General features: G+C 41.0%; 2 protein-coding genes across 3 annotated transcripts; one reads left to right on the top strand and one right to left on the bottom strand.

Annotated features, from left to right (window-relative positions):
• The first annotated feature begins 684 nt into the window (after positions 1-684).
• LOC120735074 lies at positions 685-7,932 on the top strand. 2 transcript variants are annotated; one of them, XM_040034257.1, is made up of 7 exons: positions 685-3,073; positions 4,311-4,984; positions 5,188-5,233; positions 5,308-5,399; positions 6,181-6,291; positions 6,881-7,157; positions 7,236-7,932. In XM_040034257.1, exons 2-7 carry the CDS (start codon positions 4,953-4,955, stop codon positions 7,440-7,442), a joined length of 765 nt encoding a protein of 254 aa, XP_039890191.1. In that variant the 5' UTR covers positions 685-3,073; positions 4,311-4,952; the 3' UTR covers positions 7,443-7,932. The 2 variants fall into 2 exon arrangements, with proteins under 2 accessions (XP_039890191.1, XP_039890190.1); XM_040034256.1 differs by lacking the exon at positions 685-3,073 and having other exon boundaries at positions 4,281-4,984.
• Positions 7,933-10,201: 2,269 nt separating this feature from the next.
• LOC120735050 lies at positions 10,202-17,164 on the bottom strand. The gene is made up of 12 exons (XM_040034224.1): positions 17,071-17,164; positions 16,727-16,801; positions 16,115-16,331; positions 14,119-14,194; positions 13,828-13,914; positions 12,764-12,961; positions 12,597-12,683; positions 12,172-12,425; positions 11,819-11,947; positions 11,617-11,754; positions 10,790-10,892; positions 10,202-10,646 (listed from the first exon to the last, which is right to left on the bottom strand). Exons 1-12 carry the CDS (start codon positions 17,085-17,087, stop codon positions 10,429-10,431), a joined length of 1,599 nt encoding a protein of 532 aa, XP_039890158.1. The 5' UTR covers positions 17,088-17,164; the 3' UTR covers positions 10,202-10,428.
• Positions 17,165-27,492: the final 10,328 nt, after the last annotated feature.

Here is a 27,492-nt window from a genome sequence, read left to right as displayed (position 1 = left end):
AATAAAAAAAAACAAAACACACAACACAGTCCACAGGACGCACTCAGAAGCTACCCTGCATCTTCACAAGTATTCTGTTTAATCTGCACTGGTCACTCCACTTCATTGATATTTATATTTGTAAAAAGTGCAATACTGCCTAACAACTGCTCATTCCTGCCACTGTGCAATATCCCATCTGCTTTTCTATTTATATTTTATTTTTTTCCTTCTACGGTACCATTCTGCTGAGTGACTGTCTTCTGCTCATCAAATACATTTCATTGCGATGTTGACCCTGTGCTAACTTGAATATGACAAATAAAATTGAAAACTGAACTGAAAACTTTGAGCCCAAGCTTTAGTTCGTGTGATTCTTTGTTCTCTTTGTGTCATAGTGACTCATAGAAATGTTCTCAGCATTTTTGGTAGCACTGCTGTTAGTAGCTCGTAGTATTGTTTGGTAGGTTATTGTGATTTTCTCATAGTACATTTCTTAGCATTTCCCTTAGTGTTACTGATAGTGACTTGTAGTTTCATAGGTTGTTGGAAACTTTTAGTGATTCATGCAAAGTGATGTGTTACCTAGTAAATTTGCTATTTTTTCTGTATAAATAAAATTGACTTAAAATGAATTGTTTAGCTTTCTCAGTTTAGATTTGTAAATCTTTTTCTCCCAGCATATAAAGCTGTGTTTTGTTTTTGTTTGTTTAAACCTCTTCTCCGTGAGTCTGCATTTTGGATCCTTTCCTACCTGCGTTACACAGCCCTTTCATGAGAAAACTGGCTTTTCAATCTCATTATCGTATTTTTTTGATTATTTTATTGATCATCATCTCCAAACACAGCACAAACACCCACTTTCTCGGCCAACGATATGCCTAGGGCCATTTGGTTTTGCACAGACATCAATGAGGTTGGGCCCATTTGTTCTGCGAGTCCTTCATGGCATCCCTGGTGAGATTGGATAGTCTCAGCACATTATAATGGGCACAGTTAATTCTATTTATGTTTCTGTTTGGTGTCACAAATATTGCTAGACTTTCAAACCCTGCTAAAATTGGGTCAGCTAATTCAAATTCATTTGGCACTCCTCTTGGAACCCCTGTTGCGTCTATATATGTGGGTGAGTTAGTTCTGGGATCATAAGCATGTCCCCTGTGTCCCCCTTTTTACCGGAACATGTCTCCTTCGTCTTGCTGTCAGTGTGCCTGTCATGCTGTGTCATTGCTTTTCCTTTGTTACTAACCAGCATGAGTGGAGCTCCTAGGCGCACCACTCCTACACTCCCTATGGGAATGCAAACTAAAAGTGTGTGTTGGCCACAATGGTAATACAAACCACTGCGGGCCCAAGTGCCAATTCTTGTAATGGGGTCACTTACATTACTCGTGGCTAAAACAGTGTGATCATCGGACATTTTAGTGTAAAAAAATAACAAACCCATTGGACTCACAATTCCCCCGTGGTTATTTACTGCCCATTGCTTTCAGCAAGTTACTTAAACAAACTAGCCTGTTCACATTTTCAGAGCTCAAGGCAAATCTCTTTTTTGCTGCTATGTGACCTCCAACAGTCTCTCACACGGGACAAAAGTGGCAGGACTAATCAAATACTTGCAGGCCAGGACAGACAGCTGTGGGTGGATCCCTGCTTGACTGGACCACCACTGCAGCGGGCAATCTGTCTCGCTGATGGTGGATTCTGCTCTGTACAAACTCAGGGCGCTGTTACACAAAGCTTCCTCATCTGAATCAGATTCTGAAGATAATGAAGAGAGGAGGAGGCTCTTTGTCTTTGCTTTTCTCCCTGTCCAGGATGTTTACATGCTCATCATTAAAGGAGTGTCCACTGGCCTGTAGGTGTAAATAGACTGCAGAGCCCTGGCACAACTACTTAGCTATTCTGTGTTGTGCCATCCTCTTCGCCAGAAGTTTCCCCAATGTATAAATCCTGGCAATCATCCTGGCACTTAACAGCGTACATTATGTTACTCTGCTTGTGTCTGGGGACCTGATCCTTGGGTTAAACACATTCTTTGCGCAGCGTGTTTTAGTGGCTTTTAAACGCCAAAACATGCTGCAAAAAAGTTTCAGAGTTTTATAGACACTCACAGATGTGGAAGGCTGCACTGAGGATTCATGTCAGACTCTTCATCAACGCTCGCACCTTCTTCAAATGAGTCCTGCAGCTTGCTGAGACACAGGCCACATGACCATCTCTAAAGTTTCTTTTGCACTAAAATATTTTATTCTCCTTCTCTTTACTCCAGTTGTTTGTCCTTCTCTGCTCTCTAATCTGCCAAGATGCTTGCTTATCTTTGTCTGCAGCCAGGTGCATGTACAAACTAACAATAGTTTTTAGTTTTGAAAAAAAGGCAGGGTGCCATATTTTTGCTCAGGGGGCTTCTTCAAAAACACATCAAACACCTCCAAGATGACCTTTGTTCACCTCCTATATCAGGGGCTGGCTACCTGCGGCTCCGGAGCTGCATGCTGCTCTTTACTCCTTATACTATGGAAGAAATATAGTATCATCAGAATTCAAGTATTTTTAGACATTGAATTTATGACACTGAATTTTTATCCTCCAAATTTCCCTGCAAAAATATTCACCTGCAAAAATTCACCTGCAAAAATTCACCTGCAAAAAATTCACCTGCAAAAATTCACCTGAAAAAAATTCACCTGCAAAAATTCACCTGAAAAAAATTCACCTGCAAAAATTCAACTGCAAAAGTGATGAACTTTAATGACCCAAGCCAGAGCAATCAGCACCAGATCGAGTCGAGTGGCTCTCAGCCAATTAAATTACGCTGTTTGATCACATGACACCGTTAGCCAGCAGTGTGTCTCCTAAAAGAGAGCTGTTTAAAGGTGAGTGATTAAGTTTTTCTCCTAAATAGAGATCATTACAGAACGCCTAGTCCTACTTAAAATCCCATTTATTTCTATTTTATTTTATCATCTACTCGAACTAAGGAAAACGTTTGACTAACTCAAAGACAATTTCCACGCCTCCCATGCCTGTCTGCAGAGGCAGTTTTGAATTTAGGAGCGCCAAGATGGCAGCGGCAAACCCTGGCGATTCTCCGGTAAGTATATTGTTTTTTATCTTCAAGTTTGTCTTTTGAAACCTTAATTTTATTTAAATCCGTTGCTCACGTATAAAGTACACAGACGGGGTCTTTGCTCAACTCGTCTGAGGCGTGTCTCACTAAGCGCTACATGCTAGCATCCTGCTAACCGAGCTACCCTTTACATGCTGTGCTTTAGAAAATAGGATACTCGTTAAAAAAATACTCCGCAGATATTGATAGATAGACGAACACTGCAAATATAATAAGTTGTAAACGAGAACGGCCTTTGGTGAAGAGGTAAAATACACCATGAATAAAGCCATAGAGTGAATGGCTGCCATGGTTGCAGAACAGCCTGATTTAATGACAAGAATGGGGAAGAGTGAGGTGAAGTGAACCAAAGCCACAAAACACGGTCAGACAAGGCGGCAAAAGGGCAGTGATCTGTCCGTCAGTATGAAGTTGGTGTGTGCTTTGGTGAACAAAAACTCCAGACCGGTAGCAGGAAGATGGGAGACTCGTGTTTCACTAGAATAGTGGTGAATTAAAACATCCTTTGTTGGGGACATTTCGGTGTAAATGCATCCATACAGGCAAGACAGAGGCAGACCAGACAGTGAAGAAAACAAGGCAAACATTAGAAATATTAAAACGGAAATATAGGATTGAGTTGAGGCCCTTGCAGGCTACCCACAATTTCCCCAAACTGAGCGACCCATTAAGAAATTCATTCTCAGTGTTTCATAAACAAAAGGGATTAAATTTGACAATATCAAATTTATTTTTCTGACCTTTTCATAAATGAAACACGCTGCCAGGCAATCTGTTTTCATTTTTTTTCATCCATTCAGAGTATTCCTTGGGAACACTGAACTCAAGAATCAGTTCCAGCTTTCTTCAGTAAGTTTTGGTTTGGCTTTGTTCTCAAAAACATTTAAATAAAACAGATAAAATAGAAAATAAAGCTTTTTCTCTTGCGAGCTCAATTTTTAAATATACTGTGCTATTAAAACAAAAGATGTAAGAAAAGAATAAATAAAATCCTAACCAGGAAATCAAAATACTGCAACAAATGGCATGAATTATAAAATAAACTTTTTTGAAAGAGCCATAAGGAAATATGATAAAATAAACATTGCAATCTTATAGCCTGAGAATATTCAGTTAATGTAACTAACATTGTGTTTTTAACTCACTGTTTGTTGGTGGTTTAAAAATTACAAAAATAATTCTACTTTTTTCTCTCCTTTAGGATCTTCTCCTACATCATATTCTTCTGAGACTGCATTCACGTTTAGAACATTGTCTTGAACACCTTCCCCTGGATCTGGACTTTTTAGATTTCATTTGCACCCAGGAACTAGTTTTTCTACAAGCTTTGTCTGGTCAAGTTGAGGTTTGCCCTGTCCTCTTAGATGCATTATGTAGTTTACATACTCTGATAAACAGAGAAAAGGATAAAATGAATCTACATAGTGCTGTCATTCAGTTTGAGTGGGGACCTACTGGGCGACTAAGAATGGCTCTTTCCCCCTATCATCTTAACAGCCTTCTGGAACTGAACTTGTCCATCCCAGCCATTGCTAAAATTTTGGGAATGTCAAGAAGCACAATATTCCGACGCATGAATGAGTTCAATCTTTCAGTCAAAGCACTCTATAGCAGCCTGTCAGATGAAGAGTTGGACCAATGCATTACAGACATAAAATCCAGGCAGCCTCACGCTGGATACCGGATGGTGAAAGCACTTCTTCAGGCCAGAGGACACAGAGTCCAGTACCAAAGGGTTAGAAGTTCTATGCACCGTGTTGACACAGCTGGTGTTGTGTCAAGGATGTTTTCCTTGGGATGCATTGCTCGACGTGCTTATTCCGTCCCAGGACCATAGTCTCTAATGCATATTGACACAAATCACAAACTGATACGGTAAATTATTTGATCTTTTGAAGTGAAAGATATTCCTGAGAATTTTTCCAGCTGCAAATGTTCAGAACTGTATTTTGTTATCTTACTCGTTACTATATTTGCATCTGGACAGACATAAATTACATCTTGCATTGCTTACATTTAAACACTTCAAAGTGATAATTCAAAAATAGATAAAAAAAAATTTTGTTTTCCCCATTCAGCTATAACATTGTGATCTTTGGAGGTATTGATGGCTTTTCTCGTAAAGTAAGTTTAGTTTAGTAAGTAAATCAAATGTAATATGTACATGGAAGTTTCCCATTGTTCTTTTTCCTATAAAGATTATGTATCTCGGTGCTGCTTCCAACAATCTGGCATCAACAACACTGGCATTCTTCCAAAAATCAATCGAGAAGTTTGGTTTTCCTCTCAGGTAATAAGTGATGCATTTTATTATGGGTTAGGTATTTCCTTACATACCTTTTGTAAGACTACCTTTGGATATTTCATTAAAAGTTGTTTAAGATGATTCTAACTTGCCTCAATATATATATATCTAATTTCAAATGATTGTTATGGTGACTTGGGGATATTTAAGAATAAAAAAATTAATTCAACACCTTTACCAAGCACTGCTGTTATGTAATTGGATACAAGGGGTGAGATAGTAATATTTTGCCTCCTTGGCTGTAACTCCCTGACATTACAAGGGTAATCATTTTATGATGTCGGGTTCAGTGTTACACCATGATTTCAAATTCAATATCATCATCAATAAGAATTAGTATTATCATTTCAGAATTGTAGGTAACCACTTTTAAATGCCATAGACTACTTATTTGTTTAATTTGATGTAAATATTTTTGCAAAAATATTCTAAAAATTGTCTCCTTACACAGATCATAATGATACAAGATGGCACTTGCGTAATTTCCAACAAATACAATAAATCTAAGTAATTACTACTAACCTGTGAAATCCTGAAAAATGTTTTAACAGCTGTGTTAAATTAAACTTCATACTGACACATGCTGGAAAGTGCATTCATGAGACAATTTTTCTGATGCATTCAAGAGCAGTAGCAATGAAAGATTTTAAGGATTCTTTTACAATTTGTTTTTCAAACTTTGCTTAAGGCATATGCTGTTCTTTATTATCAGATCTAAGTTTGTTTAAAGCTTCGAATGTTTTGGGGTACGATTCTTTGTTTTCAGGGTTCGTGGCGACCACAGAGGGGAAAATGTGGAGGTTGCACGGCTGATGTTTACTGTTCGTGGCACAGGAAGAGGCAGTTTCATTTCAGGAAAGAGTGTGCACAATCAAAGGTTTGTTCTCATAAAATACTGTCCACCTCAAATGTTTCTGACATAAGATGGAAGGTGTTGCATCTTTATTTCCATTATTTAAAAATGCATACATTTAAAGGGTATAGTTTTATGAAAAAGTTTTACAGTAAAATGTCTTTAGAGAACAGTGCCCTATCCAGCATGATATACTTTCTGATATGTATCAGGTGTTCCTTTTTTTTTGGCGGGTTTTTGTTGTTTTTTCTTTCAATTTCTATTACTTACCCCTCAAGGAAGAAAATATTGGACAGGTCCTACAAACCCCAAAGAGCCTTCAGGAATGTGCCCTATTTTTTAGTTATTCACGCACCTTTTCCAGTCTGTTCCTTCCTTCCATGAATGTTCATTCTGTGTTAATGGTCTGGTTGTCATCTCATGTTGCCACTGATCATTACACCCATTTTGGCACCTTTTAAGTGATATGCCTGGGTCCTTCCTACATGCCCTGATAATGTATTATTACTGTTGTCATGCACACATTTCGTGTAGGGTTAGAAACAAGCAGGGAATTTCTCATACACACCAAGAAAAGCCATACCTAATTAAATATTTTTATATATTATTTCAGAATAGAGCGACTGTGGAGAGACCTCTGGGTGGTCGTTACATGCATTTACTACGATGTTCTTCACAACCTTGAGGAAGAGGGCCTTCTTGACATTTCAAATGTTGCACACCTCTTTTGCTGCCATTACATCTTTCTTCCTCAACTGGAGGATGATTTGAATACATTTTGCAGTGGATGGGACAACCATCCACTGCAAACAGAAAACAACATGAGTCCCAACCAGCTGTGGCAGTTGGGTCACAGATATCACCCTGTTCCTGTTCCAGAAAACACACAGGTAAAGGTGCACATTTTTAGTACTCATTGATTCCTATATACACAATTATTCTTTCCTAATTTTGCTTGTTCGTTGCAGGGCTTCCAGATTCCAGACATTGACTGGGAGGACAGTGGCCTATCTTGCCATAACCATTCAAGCATTGTTGTTCCGAACACTGACTGTCCATTGACAGAAGAACAAATGACAACTTTACAGGGCATTGTTAATCCAAGAGCAGCATCCCAGTCCTTTGGTGCGGACATCTACATTATGGCTGTTCAGTTTTGTCAGCAATTCATTTAGAATAGGAAAGCTACATACAGTTGCAGGAAAAAGTTTGTGAATCTTGTTGAATTTCTGCACAATTTGGTCATGAAATGTAATCGGATCTTCATCACGGACATCTGGACAATCAGTCTGCTTAAACTAAACCAACTCAAAGAATTTTCATGGTGTTTTCATTAACATAATTGTGTATAAGCAGTTCTGATTATTGTGACTTTGGTCATGAAATGGGATCTGATCTTCAAATTGTGCTGAAATCTATGAGATTACACAGGGTTCACCAACTGTTTCAAGCTATAAACTTCGCTATAAGTAACAATTTTTAGTAAAGCTTCGTAATGTAAATACTGAAGAATTAGGAGAGAGGGAACTTAAAAATATTGATTCACTCAGAAAACTAAATAGAAACTGCTTGTCAGTTTGAATGTTATGTTGTAAAGCAATATTTGACTGAAGGCTGATGGTTGGAATGTTTCAAAATTAAAACAGCAATGTAAGTCAATCTTGTCCTTTTATTTTGATCAAGATGCATGCAAGATGTCATTGACAAGGTAAACTTTCAAGACATTAACAGTTTTAAAAACTACCGTATTTACCGCACTATAAGGCTCACCAGATTATAAGGCGCACTGTTGAAGACTGGCTCTGTTTTCATACATAAGGCGCATCATATTATAAGACGCATTAAGACAAACAAAAAATAACTCGACCTTTATTAAGCTCATTCACAGTAACTCTTAACACCTTTAAGCTGTAACACATTAAATATTGAAAAATACACTTTTTCCAGTACGGTACATTCAACTTCCACAATTCCCTCAAACTCTTCACCTTCCGTGTCCGAGTTACGGTAAACAGCTGGGCAATTTCGGCATCAAGCATGCCCGGATCCCTCTCACACCGGATTAAAAGGCGTTTAAAGTGCATTCAGCAGAATAAAACAATCGGATGAGTTAAAATTTAACCAACTCATTCACAGTAACTATTAACATTGTTGAGCTGTTAAACATCAAATATTGAACAATACACTTACATTTCCAGTACATTCAACTTCCACAAATCCATCAAACTCTTCACCTTCCGTGTCTGAGTTACGGTAAACAGCTGGGCAATTTCGGCATCAAGCATGCCCGGATCCCTCTCACACCGGATTAAAAGGCGTTTAAAGTGCATTCAGCAGAATAAAACAATCGGATGAGTTAAAATTTAACCAACTCATTCACAGTAACTATTAACATTGTTAAGCTGTTAAACATCGAATATTGAACAATACACTTACATTTCCAGTTCATTCAACTTCCACAAATCCATCAAACTCTTCACCTTCAGTGTCTGAGTTAAACAGCTGGGCAATTTCGGCATCAAGCATGCCCGGATCCCTCTCATCATTATCCGAATCAGTCTCGTTGCTGTTACTTAGCTGTTCAGTGATTATTCCAGCCTTTGTGAAAGCTCGGACGACACTTGAGACTGATACCTTAGCCCAAGCAGCCACGATCCATTGGCAGATAGTGGCGTAACTCGCTCGGCGTTGCCTCCCTGTCTTGGTGAATGTGTGTTCGCCTTCTGTCATCCAATGCTCCCACGCAGCTCGTAATTTAACTTTGAACGACCTGTTGATACCAATATCTAGTGGTTGGAGTTCTTTGGTTAATCCACCCGGAATGACGGCAAGCTCCGAATTAGTTTGCTTCACTTGGGTTTTGACAGCCTCGGTGAGATGGGCGCGCATGGAGTCATAGATCAAAAGAGACGGAGATTTGTGGAAAAAGCCATCCGGTCTCTTGACATAAACTTCCCTCAGCCACTCGCTCATTTTCTCTTCGTCCATCCAGCCCTTTGAGTTAGCCTTGACGATGACGCCGGCCGGAAACTTTTCTTTTGGCAAAGTCTTCCTCTTGAAAATGACCATGGGTGGTAGTTTCTGGCCATTAGCTTGGCAGCCCAGAACTACAGTGAAGGATGACTTCTCGTTCCCTGTGGTGCGTATAGATACCGTACTGGTCCCTGTTTTCTCGACAGTACGGTTCACGGGGATGACAAAGGTGAGGGGGACCTCGTCCATGTTAGTGATGTGTTCAGGCTGGATCTTCTTTTCAGTGATCTTATTCTGGCAGTACGTGCGGAAAATGGCCAACTTTTCTTTGTAATCGTTTGGCAGTTGCTGTGAGACAGTAGTTCTTGTGCGGATTGAGAGATTATGCCTTTTCATAAAACAGAAGCACCAAGAAGGTCCCCCTCGAAAGTCGTTGATCTGCATGTCACGTGCTACCGCTGTTGCCTTGAGTCGAATAGAGATTGTAGAGACACTTCTACCTGCTGTTCTCTGTTCAATAACCCACTGTTCAATTTTGTCCTCTAACTACGGCCATCGCGCCTTGTTCCCTCGGAAACTCCTTTTGGTCTTCTTTACTTGTTTTAGGTCATCTTTTTGCTTCCTCCACTTGCGCACCATGGACTCATTAATGCTGAATTGTCTGGCAGCTGCTCTATTTCCATTCTCTTCTGCATAACTAATTGCTCGAAGTTTAAAATCAGTTTCGTAAGCGTGTCTCTTCGCGGGTGCCATTTTGGAGTCGTTATACACACACAACACGGTAATGTTGTGTTGAAGCACAGTACGTATTACTCCGCGAGGCTCCTGGCAACGGTAACCGTAATGCTCCAAAAAGTGGCACTAAAAATCTTTTTTTGACAGATTTTTGAGCATAGTGTGCCACATAAAACCGGTTCAAGGTCAGTAAGCACAAACCAAAATTCATACATAAGGCGCACCAGATTATAAGGTGCACTGTCGATTTTTGTGAAGATTTAAGGATTTTACGTGCGCCTTATAGTGCGGTAAATACGGTACTTAAAGGGATTTTCAACCGAGAACTGAACCAAGAACCAATGTTGCCTGCACAGAGTAAATGGCATCAGAGAGGCCCAGTAGATGTGAACATTTATATTCCAAATCTTAAACAGAGACTTGTACACCACTACCTTGCTTTATGGGAATGACTCAAATGAGTCCAAACCCTGAGTGGCAGGTTTCAGAGCAGGCAATGAGGTCTTCCTTAAAAGTTAAATAGTCCTTGTAGTGGTATGGAATGCGCAAGGTCTCATAGCAGGTGGCAGCAGTTGGATGTCTGCCATCTACTAGCTCCACTGTGAGACTTTTTGGCACAATCTCCCATCCAGTCCAGAATTTTAGGAGATTTGTCAGCTCACTTGGTGTTGCTGTGAAGAAAAAGAAAGTATATAGTTAAGCACTGACCTTTGAAAAAAATATGAGGTTTAACAACCTCGAAAAAAATCCAACCAATATATTTTTAACATTGCAATAATATTGGTATTCCCCTCCTGCAAAATGGCAAACCTACCATTTAGAATAAAATGCCTCATGTCGCCTGTGATTCTGCATTTAGTTTGAAGAGGACAGTCATCATCTTCATCTTCTGGCCACACGATCCGCTGAAGAAGGACCTGTAACAGAAGATAAAGTATACCCTTCAAAAATACTGCTGCACATTTTTCAGATTTCCATGGATTTTGTCTCTTCTTGTTTTGGGTAGTTCCCTTCCCTATAGCCATATTTTATCTAATTAGTCACACCTGTTCTTAGCTCACTATCACCCACTTAGCCTTATGGTCCATGACTTGATTTCTTGAATAAATTTCTATAATAATCCATGTTTTGTGCTTTTTGTGTTCACTTGGATCCCCAAACCTCTACATAGTTTTGACTGTATCTTAAAAGAAGAAACTGTCTCAAACAAAAAATGAAAATAGAACAACATTAATGGCTAAATATATAATTAGAAAATGTGTATTACCAAATAATTAGTAATTTATTTTAGTCATTATGTCTGTTTTTCAAATCTACAAAATCGTTTTCTATATGTAAATCAGGCTTTTCGAGCAGTTTTATTTTTACAAGACTATAAAGAAAAACTGCTGTAAAGATGTATGGTCCACAAGAATATGTTCATTTTTAGTATTTGTGCATTTTATTTGTAAAAATGAATACAGCTTTGTTATGGTAAGTTTATTATTTGATACATAATTCTTGGTAAGTGCCAAATTAAAATTGCAATTTTTTCACTTTGTAGAATGACTCAAGTCTTCATAGTTTGCTTTGGACTACATTTTCTACAACACACAGTAAAATGTTATTAATGAATACAGTATTTAGGAGCAAAAAATTTACCTCAGGATTCACAGCAGCCAACTCTTGTGGAAAGAGTAAGGGCACCGTGTCAGGTCGCTGGGTCAGCAGGGTCCACATATGGGTTTCTTTAAGTCCCCTTCTCAGCTGTTTTATCGACCTCGTCACTCTTCCAATGACCTAAGGAAAAAGGTTAACTAAACAGTAACACAGAAATATTTTACTTACTTTTCAATTCACTCACAGAATGGAGTAATAATTTCTCAAACAGCCATCTCCTGTTGTTCTCTGTCAAGGGGGGGAGGTCCCATGCATATGCCAGATCCTGAACACGTTTTCTCTCTTCATCCGACAGCTTGGATTGCCCTTCAAGCTGTAACCCATAAGACAGTAATTCAGACAGAAACAAGAACTATAAATTCCTAATTCCTCATACATAAAAAATTTAACAAAAGACAAGTTTAAAGTCTCAGACCATGTCTCAATGGCAGAGTTTTTGATTTAGAACAATTTTAAAGGATTAGTCTAGGTTAGACATGTTTATAACTCACACGGGGCAAAGTATAAACGTTCCCTCATTTAAACATAAAAACCTACAAGCTGAATTGTCCCTCTCAGGTCTAGATCTGGACAGTCCTCGGGTGTAACGGTGGCAGTTTCAGGACTACCACCAAGTAGGACATGCACAACGGCTGGGCTAAGTCCAGATAGGCATGGGCCTCCATGAAGAAAGGAGTGCCCTACCATCCTCCCTGCCATAAGGAACATATCACTCTCCACAAGAAAGTGAGATGCTGATGGTATGTAATGGCCTGGCTCTCCCTCAAAAAGTGGAGTAACATTAGAGTTTGCTATGAGATAAATGAAAAGAAAGGAAAAAAAAAAAAGCCGATTACTTACACACAATACAGTACACAATACAATACAGAGGTTTTCACAAAATAAAGAGACAATTAACTTGTGAAAAGTTATACAATATAATGATCATCAAACATAGGTACGGTCAACCAAAACAAACTAACCAAAATTGATGCAAAAACCAGACATCAGCTTCTCCATGCATGTTGATAAGAAAAAACGTATTACTCCTTGTCCGATAGCTGTATCCCCTGTTAGATCACCAAAATAAAATAATGAATACAAATATTTATTTCAAGATATATTTATGTATCATTTTCAGAAAATTTACCCTCAAGCCTGCACTCCAAAGGACGTGCCCATTCAACATTGGGTCTCTTGTAGAATGAGATGAGGGCCATGTCCTGATCAGCTACACTTTGTCTGATGTCCATTGTGAGACGTAATGGGCTCTCCATTTCATGCATGTCCAAAGCATTCTTTGCACATTCATATATGGCCTTTGAAGAGTCCAAAACAGTTAACCAGCCTAAAAGAAAATAGAGGTGATTATAATTGGATATAGTCTGTATATCAACTTCTATCTAGATACTATTACAAAAAGATTATGTTTTATCCTTTGAAGGATTGTCTAAAGTAGTTTGAATATGAGGCTATCAAAAATAAGAAATCCATTGAATGGATACAAACTAATGGTTTGATTTCCGGGAGTTGTTCACATTAGCTGTTGATTGTTACTAATCAACACCTTCCTTACATAACCTGTGACTAAATGATTGACCTACCATCCCTGACTTCACAAGTAGTTCCAGATGGTCCTGGCATATCTGCTAGCCCTTCCTCAATTACTGTATCTTCATGCCCCTTTTCATTTCATGAGCTACTATCAAAATATGTTGTTAAATATCATTCAAGGCTTAAATCCAATGACAATAAAAATTGCAATTTTTGTTGCTAAATACCTTTCTCTACATGAAGAGGCATGCAGCTCAATGAGGTCAGAGGGAAACATATCTGTGCAGATAGGACACTGCTGCAATGGTGCTGTTGTGCAATAAATTTTAAAAGGACAAAGTTTATTTTTATAACATTTAATTTTTCCTTCTAGCTAGCTGTTAACACTTTATGCTTTTGGGTAATATGTTAGTATGAAATTGTCAAAAAACCTACATTCCTTTTCTGTAGGTTCATCACCATCTAAATTCACCACAGTACTTTCACTGGGAGTTTCCAAAGGAGGACAGGATTTTAGGTGTTCTGACAGAAGTTGCAGTGGAACACCTATGCCACACTTCTGGCATTTTGCTTTTGGCATGCATCTGAAGGACTCATCGCTTAGTGGTACAGGGTCATTGCTAAGTTCCTCTTGAATAGGAGCAATATATACATTTTTACCCCCACGACTGGCAGCCTTAAGGATTGTCCCTGTATAGCCAATATCAGCTGGAGGAACCAGAGAGAGTTTTCGGCTTCCCCAACCACCTGTATAAAAGCAAATTGCAGCAGATTATTCTGATCATGAAATATATCCAATGCCTCAAGAAAAGTAAAAAAGAAAAGTATCTTCAAAACTACTCAGAATTCGGAATTCACAACATGCGGTGAAAAGGAACTTGTCTTAAAAGTACTTATTAAACAGCAGGATCAGTTTCTAGTTTAATTACACAGTGCAGAATTCATACACACCCCCAGGTTTGAACAGCAGCCAGCCACCTGTTACCTCCTTCAGTTTGGGAAACAAATCATTCAGGGCGTCCCTTAACTGAAAGCAATAATACAAATACAATCTCTGAGTCCAAAGAAATTACACATTTAACATTAATTATACCCCTGTATATACTAAGAAACGGTAAAAGAACCATGCATTTACAGTGCAAACTGGATATAATAAAAAAATCTTTTTCAATCCAAAATTTACAGTTACATTTTCATGATTAATGATGAATATCCAATAATAATATTATTTTTTGTAAATGCCACCTGTGACTTGCAGTGATGGTCACCTTCAATAACACTTTTATTAAGCGAAAACTTCTCAGTTTTGATCAGTGAATAAAAAGAATACGTTTATACAGTGGGGCAAAAAAGTATTTAGTCAGCCACCGATTGTGCAAGTTCCCCCACCTAAAATGATGACAGAGGTCAGTAATTTGCACCAGAGGTACACTTCAACTGTGAGAGACAGAATGAAAAAAAAAAAAAATCCATGAATCCACATGGTAGGATTTGTAAAGAATTTATTCGTAAATCAGGGTGGAAAATAAGTATTTGGTCAATAACAAAAATACAACTCAATACTTTGTAACATAACCTTTGTTGGCAATAACAGAGGTCAAACGTTTACTATAGGTCTTTACCAGGTTTGCACACACAGTAGCTGGTATTTTGGCCCATTCCTCCATGCAGATCTTCTCGAGAGCAGTGATGTTTTGGGGCTGTCGCCGAGCAACACGGACTTTCAACTCCCGCCACAGATTTTCTATGGGGTTGAGGTCTGGAGACTGGCTAGGCCACTCCAGGACTTTCAAATGCTTCTTACGGAGCCACTCCTTTGTTGCCCGGGCAGTGTGTTTTGGATCATTGTCATGTTGGAAGACCCAGCCTCGTTTCATCTTCAAAGTTCTCACTGATGGAAGGAGGTTTTGGCTCAAAATCTCACGATACATGGCCCCATTCATTCTGTCCTTAACACGGATCAGTCGTCCTGTCCCCTTGGCAGAAAAACAGCCCCATAGCATGATGTTTCCACCCCCATGCTTCACAGTAGGTATGGTGTTCTTGGGATGCAACTCGGTATTCTTCTTCCTCCAAACACGACGAGTTGAGTTTATACCAAAAAGTTCTACTTTGGTTTCATGTGACCACATGACATTCTCCCAATCCTCTGCTGTATCATCCATGTGCTCTCTGGCAAACTTCAGACGGGCCTGGACATGCACTGGCTTCAGCAGCGGAACACGTCTGGCACTGCGGGATTTGATTCCCTGCCGTTGTAGTGTGTTACTGATGGTGACCTTTGTTACTTTGGTCCCAGCTCTCTGCAGGTCATTCACCAGGTCCCCCCGTGTGGTTCTGGGATCTTTGCTCACCGTTCTCATGATCATTTTGACCCCACGGGATGAGATCTTGCGTGGAGCCCCAGATCGAGGGAGATTATCAGTGGTCTTGTATGTCTTCCATTTTCTGATGATTGCTCCCACAGTTGATTTTTTCACACCAAGCTGCTTGCCTATTGTAGATTCACTCTTCCCAGTCTGGTGCAGGTCTACAATACTTTTCCTGGTGTCCTTCGAAAGCTCTTTGGTCTTGGCCATGGCGGAGTTTGGAGTCTGACTGTTTGAGGCTGTGGACAGGTGTCTTTTATACAGATGATGAGTTCAAACAGGTGCCATTCATACAGGTAACGAGTGGGGGACAGAAAAGCTTCTTACAGAAGACGTTACAGGTCTGTGAGAGCCAGAGATTTTCCTTGTTTGAGGTGACCAAATACTTATTTTCCACCCTAATTTATGAATAAATTCTTTACAAATCCTACCATGTGGATTCATGGATTTTTTTTTCACATTCTGTCTCTCACAGTTGAAGTGTACCTCTGGTGCAAATTACTGACCTCTGTCATCATTTTAAGTGGGGGAACTTGCACAATCGGTGGCTGACTAAATACTTTTTTGCCCCACTGTACCTCTTCATGTGTTGTGCTCTCATCAAGATGTGCTGTTCTTTGACCCATCCCTGCCTGTGTGTGGATATATTTTTCATGTTCTGTTGGGGTCTTCTCCATTTGTTTTGGGAGCAAATAAAATACCACTTCAAGAGGTTTAGGCTTCTTAGCAGGCACCAGAGATGTAGCAGGGAATCGCCTTTTTCCCTTTCCTCTTGAGAAAATACCAGGAAAAGACCTGTCCCAAACATTTTAACAAAATTATTTAAAAGCGACTATTATGAAATGCTTTTTTAGTTTGTTTATACAAATTCAACACAGCAGTAACACTGCAGTATACACAGAAACATGGAAATATAATAATAATAATAATAATAGTAATAATAATAATAATAATAATAATAATAGCAGCACCCGAAAAACACAAACATTCAAAAATAAACCAAAACATCAGAACTCAAAATACTGGGTCGAAACGAGCCAGATCCGTGACAGACTCAGAACTACCAAAAGTATATTTTTATGTGATTGACTGTTGTTGTAATTCAAGCCCTGAGTGTAGAGCAGGTAAGATATAAAGTTGCATCCTAAATTCCATGCTCATGCAGAGTGTTTAGTTTATGACTTTTTCACCTGGTCATTTCTTGCTGAAGGGATGGTCTTTCAGGGTTGACCAAGCTGGTACCCTGGCCACCTTGACTCTGTTCTCTGCAAGAAATAAAATCATATTCTTTCATATACATATACACACACACACACACACACACACACACACACACACACACACACACATATACACACACACACACACACACATATACACACACACACATATACACATATATATATATATATATATATATATATATATATATATATATATATATATATACACACACACGTGTGTGTGTGTGTGTATATATATATGTAACAATTTAGTTGAATGTAGGATTAACTCATAAGTCTTGCTAAAGTACCTTGTATTCTGATTCATCACAGCAGCAACAGCAGCAGTTTGGTTGGATGATGTTAGCAACTGCAGCAAGTGTCTTGCTGACCGAATAATTTCATCCTGCATAATCTGAAACAAACACATACAGGGAGTGCAGAATTATTAGGCAAGTTGTATTTTTGAGGAATAATTTTATTATTGAACAACAACCATGTTCTCAATGAACCCAAAAAACTCATTAATATCAAAGCTGAATGTTTTTGGAAGTAGTTTTTAGTTTGTTTTTAGTTTTAGCTATTTTAGGGGGATATCTGTGTGTGCAGGTGACTATTACTGTGCATAATTATTAGGCAACTTAACAAAAAACAAATATATACCCATTTCAATTATTTATTTTTACCAGTGAAACCAATATAACATCTCCACATTCACAAATATACATTTCTGACATTCAAAAACAAAACAAAAACAAATCAGCAACCAATATAGCCACCTTTCTTTGCAAGGACACTCAAAAGCCTGCCATTCTGTCAGTGTTTTGATCTGTTCACCATCAACATTGCATGCAGCAGCAACCACAGCCTCCCAGACACTGTTCAGAGAGGTGTACTGTTTTCCCTCCTTGTAAATCTCACATTTGATGATGGACCACAGGTTCTCAATGGGGTTCAGATCAGGTGAACAAGGAGGCCATGTCATTAGTTTTTCTTCTTTTATACCCTTTCTTGCCAGCCACGCTGTGGAGTACTTGGACGCGTGTGATGGAGCATTGTCCTGCATGAAAATCATGTTTTTCTTGAAGGATGCAGACTTCTTCCTGTACCACTGCTTGAAGAAGGTGTCTTCCAGAAACTGGCAGTAGGACTGGGAGTTGAGCTTGACTCCATCCTCAACCCGAAAAGGCCCCACAAGCTCATCTTTGATGATACCAGCCCAAACCAGTACTCCACCTCCACCTTGCTGGCGTCTGAGTCGGACTGGAGCTCTCTGCCCTTTACCAATCCAGCCACGGGCCCATCCATCTGGCCCATCAAGACTCACTCTCATTTCATCAGTCCATAAAACCTTAGAAAAATCAGTCTTGAGATATTTCTTGGCCCAGTCTTGACGTTTCAGCTTGTGTGTCTTGTTCAGTGGTGGTCGTCTTTCAGCCTTTCTTACCTTGGCCATGTCTCTGAGTATTGCACACCTTGTGCTTTTGGGCACTCCAGTGATGTTGCAGCTCTGAAATATGGCCAAACTGGTGGCAAGTGGCATCTTGGCAGCTGCACGCTTGACTTTTCTCAGTTCATGGGCAGTTATTTTGCGCCTTGGTTTTTCCACACGCTTCTTGCGACCCTGTTGACTATTTTGAATGAAACGCTTGATTGGTCGATGATCACGCTTCAGAAGCTTTGCAATTTTGAGACTGCTGCATCCCTCTGCAAGATATCTCACTATTTTTGACTTTTCTGAGTCTGTCAAGTCCTTCTTTTGACCCATTTTGCCAAAGGAAAGGACGTTGCCTAATAATTATGCACACCTGATATAGGGTGTTGATGTCATTAGACCACACCCCTTCTCATTACAGAGTTGCACATCACCTAATATGCTTAATTGGTAGTAGGCTTTCGAGCCTATACAGCTTGGAGTAAGACAACATGCATGAAGAGGATGATGTGGACAAAATACTCATTTGCCTAATAATTCTGCACTCCCTGTAAAGACAGAAACAATTTATAAATTAACGTTCGATAAAATCTAAGAATTTATCATTTATTAGATAACAATATGAATATGTCTAACAAAAAACTTGTGTGGAGCGAAGTTACATTCAATCAAGATGGTCTGGCATGCTACAACTTTATAGTTGTTAAATTCTGGGTACAAGTATACATACCCATCTTGTACATGTTTATTATTATTATAATTATTATTATTATTATTATTATTATCCTACCCAATTACATGTTTCTTTTAATCAGAGTATGCTGTTTTAATGACTTTACAATATCATTTACATTGCGGTCCTTACATTTTCCCAAATTGTATGTTATATTAATCCTATATTTCCGTTTTAATATTTCTAATGTTTGCCTTGTTTTCTTCACTGTCTGGTCTGCCTCTGTCTTGCCTGTATGGATGCATTTACACCGAAATGTCCCTAACAAAGGATGTTTTAATTCACCACTATTCCAGTGAAACACGAGTTTCCCATCTTCCTGCTACCGGTCTGGAGTTTTTGTTCACCAAAGCACACACCAACTTCATACTGACGGACAGATCACTGCCCTTTTGCCGTCTTGTCTGACCGTGTTTTGTGGCTTTGGTTCACTTCACCTCACTCTTCCCCATTCTTGTCATTAAATCAGGCTGTTCTGCAACCATGGCAGCCATTCACTCTATGGCTTTATTCATGGTGTATTTTACCTCTTCACCAAAGGCCGTTCTCGTTTCCAACATTATATTTGCAGTGTTCGTCTATCTATCAATATCTGCGGAGTATTTTTTTAACGAGTATCCTATTTTCTAAAGCACAGCATGTAAAGGGTAGCTCGGTTAGCAGGATGCTAGCATGTAGCGCTTAGTGAGACACGCCTCAGACGAGTTGAGCAAAGACCCCGTCTGTGTACTTTATACGTGAGCAACGGATTTAAATAAAATTAAGGTTTCAAAAGACAAACTTGAAGATAAAAAACAATATACTTACCGGAGAATCGCCAGGGTTTGCCGCTGCCATCTTGGCGCTCCTAAATTCAAAACTGCCTCTGCAGACAGGCATGGGAGGTGTGGAAATTGTCTTTGAGTTAGTCAAACGTTTTCCTTAGTTCGAGTAGATGATAAAATAAAATAAAAATAAATGGGATTTTAAGTAGGACTAGGCGTTCTGTAATGATCTCTATTTAGGAGAAAAACTTAATCACTCACCTTTAAACAGCTCTCTTTTAGGAGACACACTGCTGGCTAACGGTGTCATGTGATCAAACAGCGTAATTTAATTGGCTGAGAGCCACTCGACTCGATCTGGTGCTGATTGCTCTGGCTTGGGTCATTAAAGTTCATCACTTTTGCAGTTGAATTTTTGCAGGTGAATTTTTGCAGTTGAATTTTTGCAGGTGAATTTTTTGCAGGTGAATTTTTGCAGGTGAATATTTTTGCAGGGAAATTTGGAGGATAAAAATTCAGTGTCATAAATTCAATGTATAAAAATACTTGAATTCTGATGATACTATATTTCTTCCATATTATACTGTGGCGCCACGTGATTTGGGGAAAAAAATTATAAGTATTTAACTGAAGTGTATTTGTGTTAGTTCTTTTTAAACTTGTAGTTCTAAATTCTAAGACTATTGTGATCTTGAAATATAACAATAAAATTATATGCTATAGGGCTCGCAAAATTTCAAAATCCCTGGTAGCCCTTCGGGCAGGGGCTCTTCAGTTTTTGGTAGCCCAAAATAAATTTAAGTAGCCCGAATAAAAAAGAGAGCAGTTTTTTGATTGATGTTTTATTTCCTATTTTGTTTCCTTTAAAATATTATACATTAAAGTATAATATTGTAACGGAACAAAACATTAATCAAAAAATTGTTGAAACACAAATTACAACATTGTATAAAAATTACAATCATCAACTCAAATACTTGGTTCTAATTGAACAGAAATTTCTATGAACTTGTAAGAACTGTGTAGAACATGAATCAGTCTGTGTCAGATCCTGAATTTGAAATTTCCACTGAAGTCACAGGTAAGAGGCAAGTGGAACCAAGATCTAGGACATTTGCTTTTTGAAGTTTGCAAAGACAGCTAAATTGTGCCAGTGGTAGTTCACTCTTTGCAACATAGTACGCTGTTCTAAACAGATTTTTCAGGTTTATTTTTAGTATGTTATTTGCAATTGGTGTTTGTTCTGGGAAAGATATTGCAGACTGAGCAATAATGCATTTCTTGCATTTCTCATGGGTTCTAATGAGGGCCTTTCTTAAAATTACTGGTCCCAGTAACAAAGGCGCTTGTCGACTCAGAAATCAAGGGAAAACCAACAACACACCCGGCAGAACATTATGTTATTTACACGGGTGCACATAAGTGGTCCGCATGTGCGCATTCGCTGTCAAAATAAAAGACGCGCACCAGATAAGAAGTTGCAACGCGCATTTGCGTCTATATAAAAGGCACTGTTTTTGTCCGCTAGAGTGGGATTTTCACGGCACATTCTGCACCACATCTCTGTGCGTTCATCATTTGTTTGAAGCCAGCTCACCTCCTCCAACCACTTTTCCGAGAATACGTCCTTCTTTTGTGGTTCGGACTCCTGACATTTCTTTGGAGGTGGAGGAACGCCAAAGTAATTGCTTAAAGGAGCTTGCTTCTTCGACATCTTTAAGAGTTCGAAACAAACCTGGTTAGGGGCTCTGGTGGCTCTTAGATGGTGTTTTCCTTGTGGCTGCGTACAGCAGAGATGGGGGAGGGTCTGTGCTGGCGGACGTTGGTTACTGGCCTGGTAGCCTGGCTGCCCCTGGGTGGGTCTGGGATGGGCGTGGAGGCTTAGGGGTCTGGGGGTGCTCCGCCCCTGGTCTGGGGTGCTGGCTGGGCCTTGGGGGCTTGGGTCCTGGCTGTTGTGTCGCCGGAGCTGTGGGAGGGTGGGTGCAGGGGGGGCTCAGCCCCAGTGCAGGGGACCTCTGGTGCATCGGCCCAACTAGGGGGCTCTCCAACTGGTGGGGAGGCTGTTATATCTTTGCAGGTGGTCTCCTCTCTCCTGGTGACTCTACATGTCACCAGAGTGCAGGGGAGGCACTCCCCCTCTGTCCCCTTCTGGCCGCCTGTGCCTCAATTGTATTCTACAACCTAGACATCCACATTACTCACACTCTCACATAACACATACATATAGGGCCTTGGGGGTGGGCACGTTTCACAGCATCCAGAGGATGGTCGGTGTATTCCAACCCACCTCTGGCGCTGGTGCCCTACCCTCAATTTTAAATGCATATAGACACTGAAGGTTTTCGGGAGGAGCCATGCTGCTCTCTGATAGGAAGCAGGAACCATGCTCTCCTGTGTTTTAAATGCACTTTAGAACAGCACACAGCAACACTACATATGAGCGGGCGGAGGGACGTTTGGGGTCTTCACTCACCCCGGTTCTGTTAGCCGTCAGGGCTGGGGGGCTGGGAGGAGGTGCTGGCCGTCAGATTGGGGTCTGGGATGCGGGGCCTCCCTGCTACTGCACTTTTGGTGGTCCTCCTCGGGTCCTCGTCCTCTGGATGTCTGATCTCCTCCATACCTCCTTCATGCCCTGGGGGACGGGGCTATGGCTCCAATGTAACCCCCCTCAGTCTCTATGTCCGGTGCTGTATGAGTAAAACTCTCTGGACTTGAGATGGGTAGAGCTCAGGTTTGGTTTATTCTCCTTTTGTGGGTTTCTGCAATAACATGGGACATGAATAACCATGGGTTTCCAGCAACAGGATTCCACCCAAACTATCAAGAGAAGTTTCAAATTATTAGACACAACAGTCTCCTGTAGCTGTTAGCCGCTAGCTCAGCGTGTTCATTTTTCCTACCGTCTAACCCATTAATTGCAAAACAAGATCATAAAACTGAAATCTACTCAGATGCTACTGTATGGGCAGTTCATGCTGTTAATGCACTGTTATGTTAACCTCAGTGAGGATTTTCAAATATGTTTTAAATTCATATTCAGTCAGGGCGGACTGAGGAAGAACTTACCACAGCAAAAGCTTCATTGCTACTAACGGATAAGCTTAGTGAAAACCCGTTTACCAGTAGCAGACTTCCGCCGCGGATTTTCAAAATAAAAGTATCAAAATAAACCCATGGTTGAGATCCCAAGTTTAACAGGAATTTAACAACAACAAAACCATATTCATTCTTTTACATCGTTACATACACCCCCCTTAAATTCTGTTAAACTCCAAGCCAGTTCAAAGGAGTATCAAGGGCCAGAAACAAAAGAAACTATGAACAGCAGGTGCTTTAGGGTGAAATCAATACACTAATATTAATTGTTGTCGATACAGAATCCTTTTATATAAAAGTGTCAAGACATTGGGTGGTACCAAGCCCAATACCTTCAACAGACTAGAGAAGATGCCATCTACACCTCCTTAACATCACATATAAGACCACACAAAATAACACCCCAAAATCACATCCTGGACCACAAAAAAAAAAAAAAAAAAATAGGTCAAAAGATACATGAAACCAAGTTTATTCCCTTAAATCTAAAACATACTAGTCAGAAATGCAAAAACTGACCCTGAAACAGAAGAAGTTTCCTCAACTTTCTGCGCCGCCATCTCACAAATCAGTCTCTTGGGAGGTCTAACACTCCTCCCATACCTAGTGGTAGCTAGCCCATCCAAGCCCGCCTGAATACTCTGAGGCTGTGTGCAAATAGCAACATCTAGGTCAACATCAGCTATGGGAGCTACAGGAGCCACGGCAACAGGTTCAGAGCTTTGATGGAGAGCAGCATCACTGATCATGGGAGCAGGCAAGGGGGACTCTCTAATGGAGTTTTCAAACACTTCAGCGTTAACTTCAGGGGGTGGGTCCTCCGCTGTGATAGAACCACTGGTGGGGTCCACATCGCAGAGAGAATGGCGTCTCAAGTTGAGGGAACCTTCAACTTCCACCGGCTCATCATCAGCGAGACCCTGTATCTCTGGCGTTTTCAGTAGCCAGTCCAGTGTCCTGTCATGATGATCCATCTGTGTTGACTTCACAGACCCTTGGTCATCTCCATTATTCGGATTCCCTCTGCCCAAGTCAACAAGGGAGGCCGGGCTCCCCTCCACACCTAAGCCCAGGAAGTTAACAGGGAGAAGGAGGTTTCTGTGTACAACTTTTTCCTTGCCTGTATGGCTCTCTCTTATCCTGTACACATTGATCCCAGACCTAACTGACACAACATCATAAGGCGTGGGATCCCACTTGTCGGCTAACTTTCTTTTTCCCCTTTCACCACGATTGGCCAACAACACTCTATCACCTACAGCCAGAGGTGAGCCTTTGATTTTACAGTTGTAGAGTCTGGCATGGCGCGCTTGCTCATGAAAAGCATGGTTCTGGGCAATCTGTGAGGCATCAAACAGGTTTTTCCACAACCGTGAGACAAACTCATGGTGGCTGATCACATCATTATTTTGCAGCACATGTTGGAACATTATGTCAACAGGAAGGCGTGGAACTCGCCCAAACATGACATAAAAGGAAGCCAAACTCATGCACTGTGCAATTGTAGCAGAACGTGAGAGTGTGTAACATCTGAGGCCACCTAGCCTTGGCTGTTGGAGGGAGAGTCCTCAGCATATTCCCAAGTGTCCTGTTGAACTGTTCAGTGACCCCATTGCCCATAGGATTGTATGGCGTAGTATGCGATTTCTGCACACCTGTCATCTCTAAGAGGTCCTTCAACAGTCTGCTTTCAAAATTAGATCCCTGATCCGAATGAATCCTCTTAGGAAAGCCATAAACACAAAAGAAATCATCCCACAACCTGCGTGCTACATGTTTTGCAGACTGGTTTCGACAGGGGAAAGCATGTGCCAATTTGGAGAAATGGTCAATTACGACCAGAACATCCACCTTCTTATTATCACTGAGCTCAGCGGTCCAAAAGTCTATGCACACTAGTTCCATCGGCTCTGACGTCTGGATGTTTTCCAGTGGTGAACAAGCATGAGGTTCAGGTGTTTTTCCAACCACACATCTCTCACACTGTCGAACATGGTTGGTTATGTCTTTCTCCATCCCGACCCAGAAAAACCTCTCACGGGCGAGGGAAAGTGTTCGTGCCTGGCCCTGATGGCCTGCATTATCATGAAGGCTGAGGGGGACTTGAACCTTCATGCTATCTGCTCGCAAGCATCTAAACGTGGCTTTGTCAAGATGTAGGAGAGGGGATTATTGTCTGTCCAAGCCGTGAAGTGCCTTCCTTATAGCCAGTGGCTGAACTTGTCACACACGGCCCATTTAAGGGCCAAGAACTCTAGTCTGTGCGCTGGGTAGTTCATCTGAGACCGTGACAATGTCTTGCTGGCAAAGGCAACAGGTCAAGCCACTGTCTCACTGGGAGAAACTTGTGAGAGTACTGCCCCAATGCCATCAAAGGAGGCATCAACGGCAAGGATGAAAGGCTCATTAAAGTTGGGATGAGCCAGGGTGACGACATTAGCCAGTTCCATCTTGAGCGTTTGAAATGATGTGCGACACGCTGATGTCCAGTCACTTGGTTTCAGAGATGGTTTGGCAAAGGGTTGCATCCTGGGCTTCTTTCCTTTCCTCCCATGGGGAATTGCCTGTCGTCCCGAAAGTAACCTGAACAGGGGCCTGGCCTTCGCAGAACAATCAGGAATGAAATGTTGGTAATAAAGGATCATTCCTAAGAAGGACCGGATCTTCTTCTGGGAGGGAGTCACACCATCGCTCTCCATAAGCTGTTCTTCCCTAATGTTGGTAATGGTGTTAACCTTGTTTGGATCAGTTCTCACACCATCTGCACAAATGACATGTCCAAGAAATTTAACTGACCTCTTAAGAAGATGGCATTTCTTAGGGGCCAGCTTAAGGTTGTGACTCCTCAACCGAGAGAAGACCATCTCAATACTTTGAAGGGCGGTCACCTCGTCAGGCGCAAACACCATCAAATCGTCCAAGTAACAAAGCAAGCTGCTGAAATTCTCGTCACCAAAGATCGACATCATCATTCGCATGAAGGTCGCCGGACTGTTCGACAGGCCCTGAGGCATCGGGTTGTACTCATGGAGACCAAAGGGTGAGGCTCATAGAGAGGCACATTGTAAAATCCAGAGGTCAAATCCATTGTTGAAAAGAAAACATTTCCACTGAGAGCAGCCAGGGCGTCGGCTTGGTGCGGCAGCAGGTGCGCATCTTTAGCAGTTTTTGCATTGAGCCATCTGAAATCAGTGCAAATGCGCAGGCTGCCATCCTTCTTCCACACCAAGACCAGCGGCAATGCATACTCACTGTTTGACATCCGGATTATGTCCCTTTCTTCCATCTCATTCAGAGCAGTTCTCAGCTTCTCATGCTGACTCGGCGGTACTCTGCGATAAGGCAAACGAAAAGGCCTCTCATCCACAAGGTGTATTTTGTGGACAAAATCGGTAGCTTCTCCACAGTCCATTTTATCCTTAGAAAAGATAGACTCATACTTTTCCACAAGCTGCAGAAGCTGATCTTTCCATCTGTCAGACACCTCACAACTATCTAAGTCCAAGTCTTGTAGTCCTAGTCTGTGCAAGAGTTCCTTCCTTTGCTCAACAAACCTTATGGGCACAGAACCCTTTTCAAAAGAGTGGCTGTTAGCCATGATCTTTTCAGGAGGAGACAGCTCTTCAACTGCGATACAAGGGTAGACATCAGCGATTTTACAGTTCTTCCTCAGAGTCACACGCTTGTTGCTGGGGTTAACCAGCTTGAGGGGAACCAATTTGTCACCCCACAGTGATGAGACGGAACGGCCAACCAGGATGTCTCTGGGTCTACATCTTGACTGTGTAGGCTGAACAATAACAGTGCAGCCTGCTGATAGAGGTGGAGAGGGAGGTAATTTACCGCACACAAGGTGTTCCTGAAGAGGTTCCAGCGTAACACGCTGTCTCAACTTCACTGTGCCAATCTTATCAGGCACCCCCCCCTCCAGCGCTCAACATTGGAAAGCATGGATAAAAACTGGCTACAGTCATCATTGGTGACATCACCTGAAATAGAAAGAAGCCTCCAATACTCATCCGTATTCTTCATCACATGAATCAACAACTTAATAGCGTTACTGCCAATAATCATGTCATCACTTTGGCCTGGAATAACCAGCGTGGGGATGAGCAGCTTGAAACCATAAACTTCCAAATCACAAACTGCTTTTGGTTGGAACTGGTGACCCCCAGCACCAACAACAACAATGTCATTAGCTGGTTCGATCTTCAGATCAGGGCAGGACTGTAAAAGCCGGGTAGCAGCAGCCTCACTAATAGAGCATGACATAGAGCCACTGTCGATCATGGCTCTCAGTGAAACTCCACCCACAGTTCCCACAGTTGTGTAAAACAAACTGTCAGATTTCTTAATTCTTTGCGTCATTTGGAAGACAACTGTCATACCAGGTGGCGAAGCAGAACACAGAGATTCATACATGGATTCCAGGTCATCGCTGTCGCAGATGGGAGAGTCACTCAGATGATCCACACCTTCCTCCCTCAAATGTGGATCAACTAGTTTTCCAACCGTTGAGGGACAGAAGACGACGAGGATCTAGGACAAGCACGCCTGGCGTGGTCAGGTGAGTGGCACAGAAAACAGAGTTTGTGATCTCGGCAGTGCATAAAAGCTGTGTGAGACATAGCATGACAGACGGAGCAGGGTTTATCATGTAGGCCCTCAATCCTGGAATGTCTGGAATTAGGCCGCGTGGTCAAAC

The sequence above is a fragment of the Simochromis diagramma genome, unplaced genomic scaffold (genome assembly GCF_900408965.1).
Source record: "Simochromis diagramma unplaced genomic scaffold, fSimDia1.1 OVJJ01000747.1, whole genome shotgun sequence".
Lineage (NCBI taxonomy): Eukaryota > Metazoa > Chordata > Actinopteri > Cichliformes > Cichlidae > Simochromis > Simochromis diagramma.
Note: the sequence above shows the minus strand (reverse complement) of the source record. Positions and strands in the feature narration are given on the sequence as shown.

Coding starts and splice junctions, on each gene's coding strand:
- LOC120735074 (XM_040034257.1), top strand. CDS start 4,953: ATGCATATTGACACAAATCACAAACTGATACG. Junction 6,292..6,880: donor AAGAGTGTGCACAATCAAAG/GTTTGTTCTCAT, acceptor ATATTATTTCAG/AATAGAGCGACTGTGGAGAG. Junction 7,158..7,235: donor CTGTTCCAGAAAACACACAG/GTAAAGGTGCAC, acceptor TGTTCGTTGCAG/GGCTTCCAGATTCCAGACAT.
- LOC120735050 (XM_040034224.1), bottom strand. Junction 12,962..13,827: donor TAAGGCTGCCAGTCGTGGGG/GTAAAAATGTAT, acceptor ATTTTCTTTTAG/GCTGGTTAACTGTTTTGGAC. Junction 10,647..10,789: donor GAGGCATTTTATTCTAAATG/GTAGGTTTGCCA, acceptor TTTTCTTCACAG/CAACACCAAGTGAGCTGACA.